Source organism: Vulpes lagopus, chromosome 7 (assembly GCF_018345385.1).
Source record: "Vulpes lagopus strain Blue_001 chromosome 7, ASM1834538v1, whole genome shotgun sequence".
Lineage (NCBI taxonomy): Eukaryota > Metazoa > Chordata > Mammalia > Carnivora > Canidae > Vulpes > Vulpes lagopus.
This window is the reverse complement of record NC_054830.1, coordinates 25,035,530-25,054,320: the sequence shown is the minus strand read 5'-3', so window position 1 is coordinate 25,054,320 and position 18,791 is coordinate 25,035,530. Positions and strand designations below refer to the sequence as shown.

At 40.1% G+C, this 18,791-nt stretch overlaps 1 protein-coding gene across 2 annotated transcripts in view; it reads right to left on the bottom strand.

Annotated features, from left to right (window-relative positions):
• APPL1 (adaptor protein, phosphotyrosine interacting with PH domain and leucine zipper 1) overlaps positions 1–10,356 on the bottom strand; it is a 36,831-nt gene extending 26,475 nt beyond the window's left edge. The window contains exons 1-4 of one of the 2 annotated variants that reach the window (XM_041761929.1): positions 9,922–10,353; positions 3,963–4,061; positions 2,229–2,288; positions 1,302–1,373 (exon numbers count right to left, since the gene is read on the bottom strand). In XM_041761929.1, the coding sequence (XP_041617863.1) occupies positions 1,302–1,373; positions 2,229–2,288; positions 3,963–4,061; positions 9,922–9,975 (285 nt within the window). In that variant the 5' untranslated portion in view covers positions 9,976–10,353. Of the gene's footprint in view, positions 1–1,301; positions 1,374–2,228; positions 2,289–3,962; positions 4,062–9,921 lie in introns of both variants that reach the window. The other variant, XM_041761930.1, reaches the window with a different exon arrangement.
• Between the last annotated feature and the right edge of the window lie 8,435 nt (positions 10,357–18,791).

Here is an 18,791-nt window from a genome sequence, read left to right as displayed (position 1 = left end):
AACTGGAACCCTACATTACTGCTGGGAATGTAAAAGTATATAGAAGCTGTGGAAAACAGTCTGGCAGTTCCTCAAAAAACTAAACATAAAATTACCATGTGACCCAGCAATCCCACTGATTACATACCCAAAAGAACTGAAAATTGGTGTTCAAAAAAAAAACCTTGTACACAAATGCTCACTGTAGCACTATAAGCCAAAAGGTAGAAAACAACTCAAATATCCCTCAACTATGAATGGATAAATGAAAGGTGGTATATTCATACAATGGAATTTTATTCACCCAAATAAGGAATGAAACTGATTCATGCTACAACACAGATAAACCTTGAAAACATTATGCTCAGTAAAAAAAGACAGATACAGAAATCCACAAATTACATAAGTCCATTTATATGAAATATCCAAAACATGTAAATCCATACAAATAGAAAGTATATTTGTGGTTGCCAGGAGCTGAAGGGAGGTGAAGTCGGGAGTGATTGCTTAATGGGCACAAGGTTTCCTTTGGGATGATGATGAAAATGTTCTGGAACATCAGTGGTGATGATCACACAATACTGTGAGTGTTTAAATGTAACCAAGGGTACATTTTATGTTATGTATATTTTACCGCAATAAAAATATTCCATCTCTTAGAAATACTTCTTTATATTGGTCTACTGTGACAATATTTTGCAACAATAAAGTTATTAGAATATTTCAAAAAATTATTTTCAGTTAGGACACTAGAAAAGACAGAACTATCTAATGGTTCCTGTAAAAAGAACTTTCATCGCACCAGCTAAGAATAGTTATGGACTCCCCAAACAGCTCTTACCACCCTTCTTCCTCCTAGCAACATTTTATCATTCAGTTTATTAATCCTTCCATCCTAGTCAGCCAATATCAGCCCTTAGTTTCTCTAACTAGTCATCATAGCAAAGCATTAAAAAAAGACCTGGAACTTAGCTATATCTCATAGTTTAATTCTTCTCTCCCTGCCTACATCAAATAAAACAGTGAAAGGTTGAGTATGTCATAAACTGGGAGGAGAAAGCATACATGTCTATGCTTATCCCTCCCAAAAATTTGTTTTAATCGACAAAATACTATTTTTATGAGACAGTCACTAAGATATGAGACAGACACTAATATGGAAGATCCTCATTTTTTTTTTTTTGAAGATCCTCCTTTAAACAGTAATCTTATATTCTAGAGATTTGCTCATGTAATCATAATAATACAAGTTCCCAATAAAAGCTAAACAGCTTGAATAACTTAATTATAAGACCATTTACTCAAGCAAAATAAGCACTTACCTCATCTATAACTTTTGAAAACTGCTGTAAAGTAGAGCTCATAACTTCATCATCACCCCCCAATGGAAACCGCTGAAAAATGAGAAAGAGAGGACGTAAAGGTGCTGTATGTCTTTTGTAACTGATGTTATAATTTACATTTTTAAAAAGAGCTGATCCTCAAACCACACAGGAGTTAGAAAAATTGCATGAATATTCAAAAAATATTCATAAGTGGACCCATGTAGTACAAATCTGTGTTGTTCAAGGGTCAAGTGAAACTTCAAATAACTTCCAAAATTTTGAATAAGCTCTAAAAATGTCATTTAATAAGAGTATAGTTTGCATAATTAATAAACATTAATTATAATGTTTGCTAAGCAACTAATTAATATCGTATATAGGGATGCACATCATAGTAGAAGTTTAAAGATTTGATGTTTAACTTTTTTTTTTAAGATTCTATTTATTTATTCAGGAGAAACAGAGACAGGGGGCGGGGGGGTGGGGAGGAGCACAGACACAGGCAGAGGGAGAAGCAGGCTCCATTCCATGCAGGGAGCCTGACATGGGACTCAAACCTGGGTCTCCAGGACCACACCCTGGGCTGAAGGCTGCGCTAAACCGCTGAGCCACCCGGGCTGCCCTGATGTTTAACTTTAATTCCTCCAATTACCATCTGTATAATTTTGAGTAAGCCTCAGTTTCTTCATTTGTAAAAAAAGAAGCCAATGAAAAAACTTCTACTGAAGATTAATTAAAATTAGCAAAAAAATAAAAAATAAAAATAAAAAATAAAATTAGCTACAATGGAATTTCAATAGCATATCAAAATTACTTTCTACAAATTCAAAAAAGCTTAGGATGCTTGATGAGAAATTCTATCTATACAGATACTGTATCACTGCATATTTTAAATTATGCTTTTAAAATTTTCATAAGTGATACCTGTTTTTCATATTCTTTTAAAAGTTTTGAAGTCAGATGTGTTGCTGCACTTAATTCATTCTGTAGGGAAAAAAAATCAGCATTCAAATTGACACAGTATTACTGAGTAAGAAACAGTTTTAGTTGAAGATAACATAAATACTATACAACATGTTCTCTAAACCCCTCATTAAATCACTGGATAAGGAACTACGATTAAAGCACTTTAAAGGGAAACTCAAACCATGAAATAGATACCATCAAGGAATTCAGCAGTGTTCTAGGTGTACACTTTTTTCTTAATAAAAATTCAGCATCAAATATCATTAAAGCTTTAAAGCTAAAAGTAAACTGTACATAATCTTAGCAAAATCTTAAGAGATTCTACATTAATGACAAATTATTCCTCCCTCTAGATGCTAACTCTAGACCATTGAATAGCATACAACCAAGGCAGCCCGGGTGGCTCAGCGGTTTAGCGCCTGCCTTCGGCCCAGGGTGCGATCCTGGAGACCCAGGATCAAGTCCTGTGTCGGGCTCCCTGCATGGAGCCTGCTTCTCCCTCTACCCGTGTCTCTGTCTCTGTCTCTCTCTCTGTGTCTCTCATGAATAAATAAATAAAATCTTAAAAAAAAAAAAAAGGAATAACATACAACCAAAATATGGTTAGCCCAATCATAAAATACAGCAACATAGCCATATGAAGAAAATACTTTTTGAAGTTTTTTTTTCAGTGATGAAAAATATATTAGTATATTATTATATTAGTGACAAATATAACATTTCTTTTACATAGTAATCTCTGTGGTCAGAAATCAAATCTTGAGAGACCAATCACAAGGAAAAAAAAATTAAAAACTATCACAGCCACTTTTAAGAATTCATTTTAAAAAGATTGTATTTATTTAGAGAGAGAGTACACATTGAACACACATGGATGGGGAAGCAGCAGAGAGAATGAATCCTGAGCAGACTCCAAGCTGAGTGCAGAGCCAGATGCAGGGGCTTGATCTCATCATGACCCTGAGATGATAACCTGAGCCGAAAAATCAAGAGTTGGACACTTAAACTGACTTTGCCACCCAGGTACCCCTCACATCAACTTTTTAGTACATAATGAAAATGAGTCCAGAAAGGAGATAAAATGAGGAGGGGAAAAAAAAAACCTGTATACTTAATTAATCCCAAAGAAAGCTTATCACAGAACCCAAGTTGCTGTTAAGGCTTATAATTAAGTCATATAAACATAGCCTCAAATCTTAAGCCTACTCAACAAAAAAATTTACTCATCTCCTTCTTAAATCCATCTTCTAGTACCCAGAGTTACATCTAATTTTTATTATCTTCTCACTAAACATAAACGACTTTCAAATTCTTTATTCAAAAAAGGGGCAGTGTTCCGTAAGATTAAAAGCACAAGTAGGGAAAATACTGGTGACAATATGGAGTTTTCCATCAAATCTTAGGCAAAAGTCACAATCAGTGAGCTTGAGTAAAAAAGCTTTTCCTGTGTTTGGGTGGAAAGGGGAAGATGCTTCAATCTTCATCTCTTTTGTAGAGCTACAAACTACACTCTAGCAATTGGAATGTGAGCTATTACAAACTACTTAAAAGTTCATTCATCCACTCAACAAATATTTATCACTATGAGCCCAGGATAGGGTAGGCACCAGTAAACAAGGCAGATGCTAGCTATATTGTCTTCATGGGCTTAAGGAGTCATTTTTAAAAAGCAGTCAGCCTTTAGGTTTTTACCTGTGCATCATAAATCCGATGCATAGCTTGATACAACTGGTTCATATAGTTGGAAATAGCCGTAGCATCTTCTTCAAATACACCCAGTAAAGACCTTGTCTGTATAAAATAAAAGCAATAGGTTTACATTAACCATTATATAAATCAAATAGAAAATTACTTTCTAAAGAAAGGAAAATCCTAGGATACTGGAGCTCTAATAATTCTGAGTTTTAATCTATTTTCTCTCTTTTGATAGTAATGCCAAGATGTTGGGGTTCTTTGTTCTCAATTTCACTTCACTAAAATGGAGGGATTTTCCAAATACATCTCACGAAATTTATTTTTATTTTAATTTGGCGGTGAGGTGGGGAGGGGGAGATGGAGAGAGAATCTTTTTTTTTTTAATTTTTATTTATTTATGATAGTCACAGAGAGAGAGAGAGAGAGAGAGAGAGAGAGAGGCAGAGACACAGGCAGAGGGAGAAGCAGGCTCCATGCACCGGGAGCCCAACGTGGGATTCGATCCCGGGTCTCCAGGATCGCGTCCTGGGCCAAAGGCAAGCGCCAAACCACTGCGCCACCCAGGGATCCCCTGGAGAGAGAATCTTAAGCATGCTCCATCCCATGACACTGAGATCATGGCCTGAGACAAAATCAAGAGTTGGATGCTTGACTGACTGAGCCACCCAGGTGCCCCCATCACATAAACTTTAGAAGGAACAACAAAGGTATATTTTTATGAATTAAAAAGCCTATAATTAAACTAAGATCAACAAAAACATCCACGGTTAAATTAACAGTATTCCTTATACAAATATTTTAAATGTCTTATTTCAGGATAACTCAATATTATTTTTTCCCATGGTCTCTTACAGCAGTGCCAAACCCCTTTTTACTCTAATCCAAATAATAACATAGTACCCATCCCCAACATGGCCTAGTAAATGCTAAGTAGGATTTTATGAGTACAGAATTTGAGATTCTTTTTTTCTTCTTTATACTTACCTAAGTTGTTATGCTTTTTTTTTTTTTTTAACACAATAAGCATTTCCTCTTAAGGGGTAAATTTGTAAATAAATGTTAATACTATCAATAAAAAATATCAGACATGAGAAAACTCAGCATATCAAGACAAGATATACTCACCTTTTCACATCCCAAAGATAAAGAATTAAAATTAATAACTATTGAGATAACCGCATTTTAAAACCTAAAAGATGACCTTGTATTTTTATTCTAAAAATATTTCATTCTTAGAAGGTAGTTTAAAAAAAAAAAAGTCAACTTATTCCTTAGGTTCCTATTTTCAGAAAAGGAAGCTAAGTTAACACGGTTTAAAAAGGGTGGGGGAGGGGAGGCACAAAATCATTATGCCTGTGTATGAAGTCCATAGTGTCAGTCCTCTATTTCCCCATGCCCAAGATTTAGATCTGACAAAATCTTTTCATTCTTTAGCTCTGTGCCCCACTCCTATTCCCCACAGAGCTATTTTAGGTAGAAAAAGAAAGCATCAAAAAATCTTGTTTGACTAGTGCCACTCTTAAGAAAAATCTGCCATTTCATTGTTTCTCCCAAATTAATATTCTAATTCAAGGAATTACACATTTATATAAAAACCTATCGTGGATTTAATTTAAAAAGACCTCCTTAGCGCCATAGGGTTAAAACCGGTACTCTATTTAAAACTAGTATCTAAGGCAGCCCTGGTGGCTCAGCGGTTTAGGGCCACCTTCAGCCCAGGGCGTGATCCTGAGGACCCGGGATCGAGTCCCATGTCAGGCTCCCTGCATGGAGCCTGCTTCTCCCCTCTGCCTGTGTCTCTGCCTCTCTCCCTCTCCTCTCTGTGCTTCTCATGAATAAATAAAATCTTCAAAAATAAATAAATAAATAAATAAATAAATAAATAAATAAATAAATAAATAAATAAATCTAGTATCTAGTTAGCACTCTATGAAAGTACATCAATATGGTCCCATTTCATTGAATCTCTGATGGCATCCACTGTGAGCTGCACCATTTTCTTAAAGATTTATTGGAGGGCAGCCCCATTGGCGCAGCTAAGGTTTAGCGCCGCCTGTAGCCCAGGGTGTGATCCTGGAGACCCCGGATCGAGTCCTCCGTCCGGGTCCCTGCATGGAGCCTGCTTCTCTCTCTGCCTGTGTGTCTGCCTCTCTCTCTATGAATAAATAAATAAAATCTTTAAAAAATATATGTATATTTATGAGTGGGAGGAGGGGCAGAGGGAGAGAATCTTTAAGCAGTCTCTCCACTTGAGTGTGGAGCCTGACTCAGAGTTTGATCCTACAACCCAGGAGATCACAACCTGAGCTGAAACTGAGTCAGATGCTTAACCAACTGAGCCACCCAGGCACTCCCTGCACCATTTTTAAATACTTCTAAAACAAAACAATGTCAGCAATTAAGATATGATTTAGGTCTTGCAATTTTTACTTTATATTTGTGTTAATGGGTCTTTAGACAGAATTTTATATACAACTAATATGAACATAAAAGGAACACAAACAGAATAAATTTAATATACTCTTAAAATTTCTTCAGAGTTCAATTCCTGTGAGTCACTTTTTGACAGAAAAATCATCAATATCCTTGTTTTCTCATCCAGTATTGTTCTGTGCCATGGGGGGTGACAAATGTTTCTTATAAGTGCTCCACTTTAGTCCCCAATATTTTCTTCCAAACCACTGATACCCACTCAACAAATGGTGATGGTGGTACTTGCTTCATTCCAGCAGGCGTCAAAGGAGTATTTTCAGACAACAAACAGGACTCAAGGTCATTCAAGTGGTTGTTAAACTGAGTTGGTCGAATGCTGAAAAGGCTGCACTTGACCAGTCATACCACTAGGACAAACAACCACGAGTACACATTTGCAACCGAATCAAATCAAACATTATCAACTGTAAGGGGCACATATCTCACTATCAGACATGCTAAAATGTGGAAAAAAGAAAAAAAAAGTATGTTTCATAATCTGAGAACATTCCATATTACATCAAAGAAGGAAGTCCATCAAAGATGGAACTAGTTTCATCTTCATAGTTCTAGCATTGTTCAAATACTGATATTTATCTACACATAAAATCAATTATTTTTAAAAGATCGTATCTGTTCTTAACTAGAAAGTTTCATTTTGCTCCAAATCTCCAAAACAATACTTAAGTATGAACAAGACATCTAGCGTAGCCTTAAAGATTTTCTGTTTCAATAAATAACATAAGCTTTTGCAGAATGGGAGATAATTCTAAAGATGTTTATGTCCAATCAACTGGATTTGAACTTGCAAACTGCCATCTATTTTAATACCTAGTTACTATAAATCAAAACTAAAAATGGATAACCGCAACTTAGGATAGTCTTTCATGATCCCAGACTCTACCTTTTTTCCTCAGCACTGGCAGACCACTTCTGATTAGGATCTAATGATCTAAATAAAAACTTCTCTATACCAGGAACTTTAAAAGTTTTCATACGCTTTGCTACTCAACTTCCTGGACTCTATCCTAAATAAATATTCCAAATGAGGACAAAAATTTATGCCCCAAAGCATTAACCTCAGTCCTATATGTAAAAACAAAACTTATGAAAAAGTCCAACAGTAGGACAGCTGTTAAGTCACATGAAAAAACATGCAGCCTTTAAATTTTTTTTATTCAGAATTTAATACGTGAACATGCTTAACACTACAATGTTAAGTTAAAGCAGATTAAAAATTGTTATGCACAATATAACTTCAATTACATTAAAATATATAAAAGCAAATGAGGAAACACAGTTAACAGGGTTTGCTGCTGGGTGCAGGACAGGTAACTGTTTCCTGTACCTTCCAATTTTTCTTTCTTTCATGACTATGTCTTTTATAATCAGGTACAAAAATAAAAACATTCACTATAACAGCTGAGATTCCGAGAAGTTGAGTGACTTGCCCTAAAGTGAAGTGGCAGTGAAGACTAAAACCCTTATATCCTGGAATCCCGGAATCCAGGGCTTTTCATCTATCACAAGTTTTCCCTAAGTATTACTTCCAGGCATCTTCCCTTTTTTTTTTAAATTTAAAATATTTTATTTATTTATTCATGAGAGACACACAGAGAGAGGCAGAGGGATAAGTAGGCTCCATGCAATAAGCCAGATGCAGGACTCAAATCCCGGCACTCCGGGATCTGCCCTGAGCCAAAGGCAGACACTCAACCACTGAACCACCCACCTGTCCCACGTCTTCCCTTTCTAAATCCCATTTATCCTAATTTTCCAAAGTACCTAATTCAAGTTATCACTTAAAGAAACTGAAAGAGTATCAAGGCAGCTATTTCATTAAAAAATTACTATAAAACTGATACTAATATGGCACATAGTTAATTTAAAAAAAAAAGAATGCTCAATTTGTAAACTGTGTGAAAAATTTAAGAAATTAGATGAGTCACATTTTATCCTCCTCACAAGTCGTGGCAAGGGCACCCATTGTGGCCTGCGTGTAAGATTTATGGGCTATAAAAACCAGGCCAGGTAAGAAAAGGTACAGCAACCTGTTGAGCCTTACATAATAAAAGATGACAAAGTGCACCTGACCAACACGTACCACAAAACCTTTACAAAACATCTGAAACAAATACATCTAACTTTATACTTCAGATATCAATAAGAATTTGAACTAGCAAAAAAAAAAAAAAAAAGAATTTGAACTAGCTATTCTGGCAGTCAAGATAAACCAAGATGCGGGTTTCTCTCTGTGTCAGTTTAGGCTGATAAGAGTACATTACCAGCAAACAACTGGCCTGTGAAGATAACTTTCGGCATGGGGAAAAAGAAATCAATTCCACAATCAGAGCCCAATGACAATTGGCACAAAGTCACAGCAGACGTGTCACACAGGCCAGGGGGACTTAGCCCCTACTTCCTCATCTTTTGGGGCCATATTAAACCGTCAAGACACGCGTGAAATGTATGCAATGGTCGTTCTGAATGCACACCATTTCAGAGGTGGCCAACCAGCAACATGGTCCTAAATCGCTTAAATCACTTGTGTAGGAGACAGGCTTTGAGGATGAGGTCTCCCAACGCAAGCTACAGCGCCCTACCAACATGTAATTTTAAACGTAATTCATTTCGTTCTTCAATATCGAACACGTTAACAAATTGCTAGGTTTCCCTGGACCGTCTCGGGGCGCCAGCAACCGCATTAGCATTACCCCTCCCACCCCCATCCCGAGCACAAAACACGGGGCTTTTATTTTGATGAGTTTATTAAGGACCAAGTCTGCACCGTTCCGCGCAGCAGTCGGTCGTGCCGCCGCGAAGGCGCCGTCCGTCACCAGCCGTGCACAGCTCGAGTGACAGCGGCCACAGCCGCGGCCACGACGCGGGACACGGTCCGCGGGGAGGCTCCGAGGCACAGGACGGGCTTCGCCGAGGACCCTCCACGCGGGTAAATCAGCAGCGTTCCCGCAACTCCTGAAGGAACACTATCCATTTCCTTCCCTAAGGGCTTGCTCAGGGGTCGTGGAATAAGTCTCAGGGGGTGAGGGGGTGGGGTGTGGGGGTGTTGTTTTATTTTTTTATTTTTTTTCCTCCTTCTGCATTTCCTCCGAGGAGATCCCAGGATTGGAATTTACGACCTCAGATGACGGCGATGAAAACGCTCCTTTCGTCAAATACAAGGGAGCCCCCGCGAACGTACGTGACCGCCGGGCCCACGAGCGCGGGCGGCGGAGCTTCGGCCGCCGCCCGCCGACGTCCCAGACCTCGCGGGTGGCTCTCTCGGCCCAGCGGCGCAGGCCCACGCGGGCCTCGGGCTGGCGGCCGGGCCGCGGCGACCCGGGGCGCGGCCCGCGACGGGCGGGGACACTGGACGGCGGCGCCCACCTGGGACGGGGCGGGCACCTGCGGCCGCCGCGGCGCCAGGCCTGGGGTCGGCCCGCCCTGCTCTTTCCCTCGCCTCCCGCCGCCGCCCGCGCCTCACCTGCGGGCTGTCCTCCAGCGTCTCCTCGATGGGCAGCTTGTCGATTCCCGGCATCGTGGCGGACGGAGGGCGGCGGCAGGAGACACGGCAGCCGCCCACAGCTCGCCGCGCCCGCCCGCCTGCAGCAGCTGACCCCGACCCGCCCTCTCTCGCAGGCGCGGCCGCCGTCGCCGCCCGCGCCGCTCTCGCCAGGCGCCGAGCGGCCGCGCGGGAAATCCCGCCCCCTCGGCCGCCCTGCCCCACCTCCCAGCGCGCCCATTGGCTCGCAGCGACGCCCGTCAGCGCGGCGGGGCTAGCCCGGAGGTTCCTTCGCGGCTCTGGGTGCTGTGGTGAGCGGCGGCCTCGCGGGGGGCGCTGCCTGCTCGCTGCGACCGTCCGCCCTGCGCGCGCCTGTTGATGGAAATTGTGGGGGACCGTCTCTCGCCTTTCAGCGAACCAGAGCCTCGTCTGAGGACCACCACCCCGGGGAGTTTGGGGTGTCTTTACTCCTCCTGCGACATTTCATCAGAGACCACGGAAGAGGCCCTACTGCCGGGGGCCTTCCTTGCTCCAATTATAACCTTCGCAACCCTGCCCGCAGCATCCAGTCTGCTCCCCGCCCCCACCCTCCCGGCGACTTGCTGCTGGCCAGCTCAGCCGGCTGTGGGATCCCAAGCTGGGTCACTAGCAGGCTTCCCAGTAAATTTATGGACGGTAGACTCGCAGTTATTTTTCTGGGCACTTGGATATCCATATATTCAGTTAAAAACATGGGACATTATTATCAATTCATCGATTCTTACCTGGCCTGGAAGGGCTATGGTGCCTCAATTCAGACTTCAGTAGTTGTTATAAATCACAAACAAAAACATCTTTTATTTTTTTTATTATTTTTTAAGTCGATTTTTTTTTTAAATTTTATTCATCCATTCATGAAAGACACACACACAGAGAGAGATTGGCAGAGACACAGGCAGAGGGAGAAGCAGGCCCCATCCTGGGTGTCCAGGATCACGCCCTGGGCCGAAGGCAGGCGCTAAAGCGCTGAGCCACCGGGCTGCCCAGAAAACATCTTTTAAAGTTTAGCAGACACTGGTTAATTATGTGGGTAACTGATAGGCATATCTGTTAGATCGAAAAGTTGTTTAAGAAGTTTTCAATAGCTTCTTCAGCCTCTAATTTTACAGTAAAGAAGAGTGAAGCTCTGATTGCAAAACCTGGTCTGGGTTAGAATTCCCGGTTCTTTGTCTTTCTTCCCCAACCTCACAACTGCCTCATGTGTTTCTCTGTAGAGTCGCAAGAAGTTTTCATCAGTATGCAAAGAAAATGGCAAAATCATAAGTGTCTTGTAAAATTCTAGCCGTTAGGAACACCTGGCTGGCTCTGTTCCTAAAGCATGCAATTCCCAATATCCGGGCTGTGGGTTTGAGTCCCACATTGGGTGTAGAGATTAAAAAAAAAAAAATCCAAAATCTTCAAAATAAATAAAACTCTAGCCATTAATCCAATCAATCCATTCCATAAGAAATGCTGAGTAAAGGGACGCCTGGGTGGCTCAGCGGTTGAGCGTCTGCCTTCAGCTGAGGACGTGATCCCGGAGTTCCCGATCAAGTCCCGCATCAGGCTCCTGCGTGGAGGCTGCTTCTCCTCCCTCTGCCTGGGTCTCTGTGTCTCTCATGAATAAATAAAGTCTTTAAAAAGAAAAGAAAGAAAGAAATGCTGAGTAAAGATTATTAGTTGTCTGGTTCCACAGACACACTGGAATAGATCCAGATATAGCAGAACAAACCCAAATATGGGAACAGGAACGGAAGTTATGGATTTTAAACTGAAATGCTAGATTTTTTCCCATGATCTCTTAAAAGATAAAAATCTAGTTTTAAAAGTTTTACCAAGTAGATTGCAACATTGTTTCACAGAATTATCCTTCGTGTCATAAGCTTTAAATAAGGGTTTTCCCCTTATATTGTTTATCAACTATTCACCCTCAGGAAGAGATTTTTAGTTTTTGAAAGGTGGTTTGGAATCAGTTCTTAGTGTTACTGGTTCTCAACTGCTTTAAAGTTCTCAGCATTGTACAGATTCCAACTCTTTCCTTTGATATTTGTTTTCTATCCTGTCAGCACAGTGGCATGCAACCTGGCTCTAAAGAAGAAAGGTTTTTCAAGGCAAGTGACCTTCTTGGTTGAACTGTGATTGAGCTTATAAATGAAGAAGGTTGTAGCAATTGATAAGAATCAAGAGTAAGTAACAAGTAAAAACAAGTGTAAGAAAGAAGAATAATTATATGTTGTAACTGAGGGGTTTAGCCAGTTAATTTGGCCAAACAATTCAATGAAAAATTCGGTTAGGTATCTGAGTTATCTGGGTAGTGTATTATCATCAAGTTAAGTGGTTTCCCTTATTTGTATTGATGCACATCTTGACTGTATTTTTGTAAAGGATTCTCAAGCAGCCATCAGGGAGTGGCAAGGAATTCTTGCCAGGTTTAGGCAATTAAAAATGAAACAGTCTTGGAGGAACCTTAAAAAAATGAAACAAATAAAAACAAGTTGATATTCAATTAGATGGAGAGGCAGCTTAGTCAAATAATAAAACTAGAAAGAATCTTACCAGGCCTTCTTTTTGAATCCTCTATCTTTAAGCTACTATATACTCTCTTCATCCAAAAAGATGATTGTATTTACTATATTTTAAAACATTTCTTTTTTAAATATTTTACTTATTTATTCAGAGAGAGAGAGAGAGGGAGGCAGAGACACAGGCAGAGGGAGAAGCAGGCTCCATGCAGGGAGCCCGATGTGGGACTTGATCCCAGGTCTCCAGGATCACACCCCAGGCTGCAGGCGGCGCTAAACTGCTGTGCCACCAGAGCTGCCCTTTTTAAAACATTTCTAAAGCTAAAGAATTCAGTGTCCTTTGGTAACCACTTCAATCAGCCTACATTTTGTACAGTTGACCAAGCTCAGTTCCTTTTATACAGGAAATGAGGCTATCTCAGAAAATGCCTGGGGGGCTACTGTGGGTAGGATAGAAAAAATTTGGACAGCTGGGTAATTTTATGAAAGGAAAGGCAGGATTAAACAACACCCACTGAAGAATCCTTTGAGATGTTTCACACATATAATTCATTGAGATGTTTCCATATAATTTACAACAAAAGGACATATAATCTTGTAAATAGATTTGTTAATTATTAGCCTCCTAAAATTATATTTGATCTTCTTATAATTAGGTTTTTACATGACACTCCTTGAAGTTCTGGTCTGTGGTCTGTAATAGGAAAGAACCCAACAACTTGAATGATGCTGGAGCTTTACTTTTCAAAATTATCTCCATAGGTCAGTGGTTATCAAACTCACCCACATGCAAAAGTTATCTGAAAAATGATGCTGGAGCTTTACTTTTCAAAATTATCTCCATAGGTCAGTGGTTATCAAACTCACCCACATGCAAAAGTTATCTCAGGGAAGTTGTTAGGGTACAGATTACTGAGCTCAGCTGGAAGATTCTAATGCAGCTGGTCAGAGGTGGGGCTGGGAATCTGCCCAGATTAAGTCCAAAGATAATCTTCAAACCACATGTTAAAAGTCTCTATCCAAAATGGAGAATAAGCAGGGGCACCTGGCTGGCTCCATCAGTAGAGCATATAACTCTTAATCTCAGGATTTTGAGTTCAAGCCCCATATTGGGCATAGCAATTACTTAAAAATAAAATCCTGGGGTGCCTGGGTGGCTCACTCAGCTAAGTGTCCAACTCTATTTTTTTTTTTTAAGTGTCCAACTCTTGATTTCCGCTCAGGTCATGATCTCAGGGCCGTGAGGTGAAGCCCCATGTGGGGCTTGGTGCTAGGCATTGAGCCTGCTTATGATTCTCTCTTCCTCTCCCTCTGGCCCCTCCTTCCTCTAAAAAAACAATAAAGTAAATAAAATTGTCTTAAAAAGGAGAATAACCAGTTTTTTCCTAAATAAGCTTATTTTTTAGAAAATTTACAGAATCATGTAAACATTTAGGAAAAGGGCTTTTGGTTCCAGCTGAGGATGGTGAGAGAATCACCTGAAAGAGCTTGGGAATCCTCCTGCTCACAAGTATACCCTTAAGAATTCCCTTAATCTGAAATAGAGGAATTCATATTCATAATGTATAGTGCAAATAATTCTGGATTTACCTGATCACTCCTTAATGTAACTCATTTAATAGATAATTCAGTTGTTTTCTTTTTTTTAAGATTTATTTATGATAGGGATCCCTGGGTGGCGCAGCGGTTTGGCGCCTGCCTTTGGCCCAGGGCGCGATCCTGGAGACCCGGGATCGAATCCCATATCAGGCTCCCGGTGCATGGAGCCTGCTTCTCCCTCCGCCTGTGTCTCTGCCTCTCTCTCTCTCTCTCTGTGACTATCATAAATAAAAAATAAAATTTAAAAAAAAAAAAAAAAAAAAAAAGATTTATTTATGATAGAGAGAAAGGCAGAGACACAGGAGGAGGGAGAAACAGGCTCCACGAGCCCAACGCGGGACTCGATCCCGGGACTCCAGGACGGCGCCCTGGGCCAAAGGCAGGCGCCAAACCGCTGAGCTAACCAGGGATCCCCAGTTGTTTTCTAACATCCAGCTGAAATGAATCCAATTCAAGAAATGAGTATAGTAATTGGTATCTTGGGAACTTGAGTCTCTTCTATCTACTTTGAAACATTAGAACCAGTAGTAGAGTTGGGGAAAGCTTTGGGCAATTGGAAGGTAAAGTCAAAAGTTCTGAGCTGGATAAGCAGCAAGGACCAACTACTTTTATTTTTTTCTACTTTTCTACTTTTCATTAATTACCATTAAAAGTTTATTTACTTACATAAGTAATCTCTACATCCAACATGGGGCTTGAACTCACACCCCAGAGTCATATGTTCTTCTCACAGAGCCAGCAGGTGCCCTAAATATTAAATGTTTTAATGCCTTTTTTTTTTAAGATTCATTTATTTATTTGAGAGAGAGAGCTTGTGAGCAGGGAGGAGCAAGCTTTGAGGGAGAGAGAGAGAGAGACAGAGAGAGAGAAGCAGACTCCCAGCTGAGCATGGAGCTCTACTCAGGGCTCCATCTCACAACCCTGAGATCATGACCTGAGCCAAAATCGGGAGTCAGGTGCTTTTAACAAACTGAGCCACCCAAAAGCCCTGCCCCTTTAATGCTTTTATTTATTTTTTTAAGATTTTATTTATTTGAGAGAGAGAGAGAGAGAGCATGAGTGGGGGGAGGGGCAGAAGCAGACTCCCCTGCTGAGCAGGGAGCCTGACACGGAGCCTGATTCTAGAACCCTGGGATCATGACCTTAACCAACTGAGCCACCCAGGTGCTCTCCTTTAATGCTTTTATTTATTCTCTAATGCTTTTATTATTTTTTAACTTTTTTAAAAAAAGATTTTATTTATTTATTCATAGAGCCACAGAGAGAGAGAGAGAGAGGCAGAGACACAGGCAGACGGAGAAGCAGGCTCCATGCAGGGAGCCGGATGTGGGACTCCATCCCTGGTCTCCAGGATCACACTCTGGGCTGCAGGCGGTGCTGTGCCACTGGGGCTGCCCTATTCTCTAATGCTTTTAAAACAGCTTTCCTTTTCTTCATTTTTCCTCTTTATCATATCTAAAGAAACCAATATTTTCTAAATCAGAAGACTGTGCTCATTATCCTACAGAATCCTGATACTATTTTAAACAGTATTATCACCCTTGCTAGTGTTTGAAATCACTTTGATTTAGGGGCTTTTGAGGCCAAAACAAATACTTTTAAATCAACAAATATATATTGTGATTGTTCTGGAGAATGGTATAGGTACCAAAAAAAAAAACAAAGGTTATTATTACCTTGTTTTTGTGTTTTGTTTTTTTTCTGGTTTTGTTTTGTTTTGTTTTTTGGAAGTGGGCAAGGAGAGATGCCCTAAGACTAAAAGACATCAGGCGGCTTAGAACACTTTTAACCCTGAGGAATTCAAGGAGCAACAGGTAAGTCAGTGGAGAAGAGATTACTCTTAGAGAAGTTAATATACCCCATTACTATTTAATCATTATAAACATTTTAATTTTCACAGAACCACAGAGGGCAGTAAAAAATAGAATAAGTGCAAATTGATTAAACCAGTATTGTTTTTCCCATGGCTAATAATGCAAGAGTCTCAGGGTTAAATAGCAAGCTCCTCCTTCCAAGAACACTAGATGGTGCTCTGAATTTAGTTTTAGGATTCATACTGCTTCAGGAAATGGCTGTCTTCATTCAACAAATATTTATTAGGTAATGAACAAAATATTAAAAAATCCCAGCCCTTGTGGAACTAAAGTTTATTGGGAATGTTGGGAAGAAAGGCAGACCAAAAAAACCAAACATAATAAATAGGAGCATAGTATATTAAAAAGCGATAAGTGTGAAAAAATAGAACAGGGAAAATAGGCTTGGAGGCAGTTCCAATTTTAAACAGGCTCATCAGGGACGACTAGGTGGCTCAGCAGTTGAGCATCTGCCTTTGGTTCAGGGCATGTTCCTGCCATCTGGGGATCGAGTCCGCATCGGGCTCTCTGTGGGGAGCCTATGTCTCTCTCTGCCTCTCTCTGTGTGTGTCTCTCATGAATAAATAAATAAAATCTTTAAAAATAAAAATAAACAGGCTCATCGGAGTAGACTTTATTGAGGTGAGATCTAAACAGAAACTTGAAGGTGTCACTGGAGTAAGTGATGGGGACATCTGGGGAAAAAGTGTTCCAGAAAGAGGAACCACCAAGGCAGAGGCCCTCAGCCCTAAGCCAGGAGTGTCCCAGACTCTTTTAAGAATTGCATAAAGCATCTTTTCATGTATCTGTTGGCCATCTGTGTATCTTCTTTGGAAAAATGTCTATTTAAGTCCTCTGCCCATTTTTTAATTGGACTATTTGGGTTTTGGGGGTGTTAGGTTGCATAAATTCTTTATATTTTTTGGATATTAACCCCATCACAGAGAAATCATTTGCAGATATCTTCTCCCATGCAGTAGGTTGCCTTTTTGTTTTGATGCTGGCTTCCTTTGCTGTGCAAAACTTTTTACTTCACTGTAGAAGACATTACTGGCCAACAGACACGCAAAAAGATGCTCAATATCTCTAATCATTGGTGAAATACAAATCAAAACCACAATGAGATATCACCTCACACCTGTCAGAATGACTAGTATCAAAAAGATAAGAATGAAAAAAGAAAAGAAAAGAAAAGAATGGGGTGCCTGGGTGACTCAGTGGGTTAAGTGTCTGCCTTTGGCTCAGGTTGAGATCTCCAGGTCCTGGGATTGAGTCCTGTGTTGGGCTCCCTCCTCAGCGGGGAGTCTGCTTCTCCCTAAGCCTCTCCCCCAGCTCATGCTCTCTCTCTCTCTCTCAAATAAATAAAATCTTAAAAGAAAGAAAGAAAAAGAAAGAAATACCAAGTGTTGGTGAGGATGTAGAGAAAAGAGAACCTTCATGTACTGTTGGTAGAGATGTAAATTGGTGCAACCACTACAGAGAACAGTATGGGGGTTCCTCAAAAAATTAAAATAAGAAATACTGTATGTGGGCAGCCTGGGTGGCTCAGCAGTTTAAGTGCCTGCCTTCGGCCCGGGGCATGGACCCGGAGTCCCGGGATCAAGTCCCACGTTGGGCTCCCTGCATGGAGCCTGCTTCTCCCTCTGCCTGTGTCTCTGCCTCTCTCTCTCTCTCTCTCTCTCTCTTTGTCTATCATGAATCAATAAATAAAATCTTTAAAAATTAAAAAAAAAAAAAGAAATACTATATGATCCAGTAATCACACTACTGGATATGTAAGAAAGATACCTAAGATAGCTATCTAAGGTATCTAAGAAAGATATCAAAGAAAATAACACTAATTAAAAAAGATATATATATGCACCCCTATGTTCACTGCAGTATTATTTACAATACTCATGATATGGAAGCAACCTAAGTGTCCATTGATAGATGAATTGATAAAGAAGATACATTATATACATATACAATGTATAAAAAAGAATAAGCCATAAAAAAGAGTGAGATCTTGCCATTTGTGACAATACAGGTTGACTGAAAAGGTATTATGCTAAGTGAAAAAATAAAGACCAAAACCATATGATTTCACTTATATGTAGAATCTAAAACAAACAAAAAAACAAAACCCAGTAATAGACTCATAAACACAGAGAATGAACTGAAAGTTGTCAGAAGGGAGAAGGGTTGGGAGATGGGAGAAATAGGTGAAGGAGATTAAAAGATGCAAACTTCTGGTTATAAAATAAGTCACAGAGATGAAAAGTACAGCATAAAGAATATAGTCAATAATATCGCAATTACTTTGGTGACAGATGGTCACTACACCTAGTGTGATGAGCATTGCATAATGTATAGAATTGTAAATCATGTGTTTTACACCTGAAAAGAATATAACATTGTATGTCAACTATACTTAATACAAATGAAAAAAAGAATTTCATAGAGACCAGGGTGGCAGAAAGGAACAGCCTGGGGAGACAGTCCGAGGGGGAAGAGGGAGGAAGAGGAGACTAGTTCACATAAAGCCTTGTGGCCTTTAATAATAAACTCCATATTTTTTTGAAATACTGTGATTAAAAGGAAAAATTACATCAGTAATTTAGCTAAATCACATCCTGTATACAGGGTCAAAAGCAATGTCTTAATAATGGAAGACAATGAGTTCACGTAAAAACAGTTGTATGATTTTTTCCTCTTCCCTTCCTGAATAATTCAGTCCTCATGCCATTTGGTGGGGCCAAATGAAGTAGGAGTCTGGGCAAGATTGGTGAGCCCCAAGGGCCCAGAACATGGGATGGGAGTCCAATCAAGGTAAGGAGGGACCCCCACAAAGGGTTACCTTCATGTGGGGTGTCAGAGC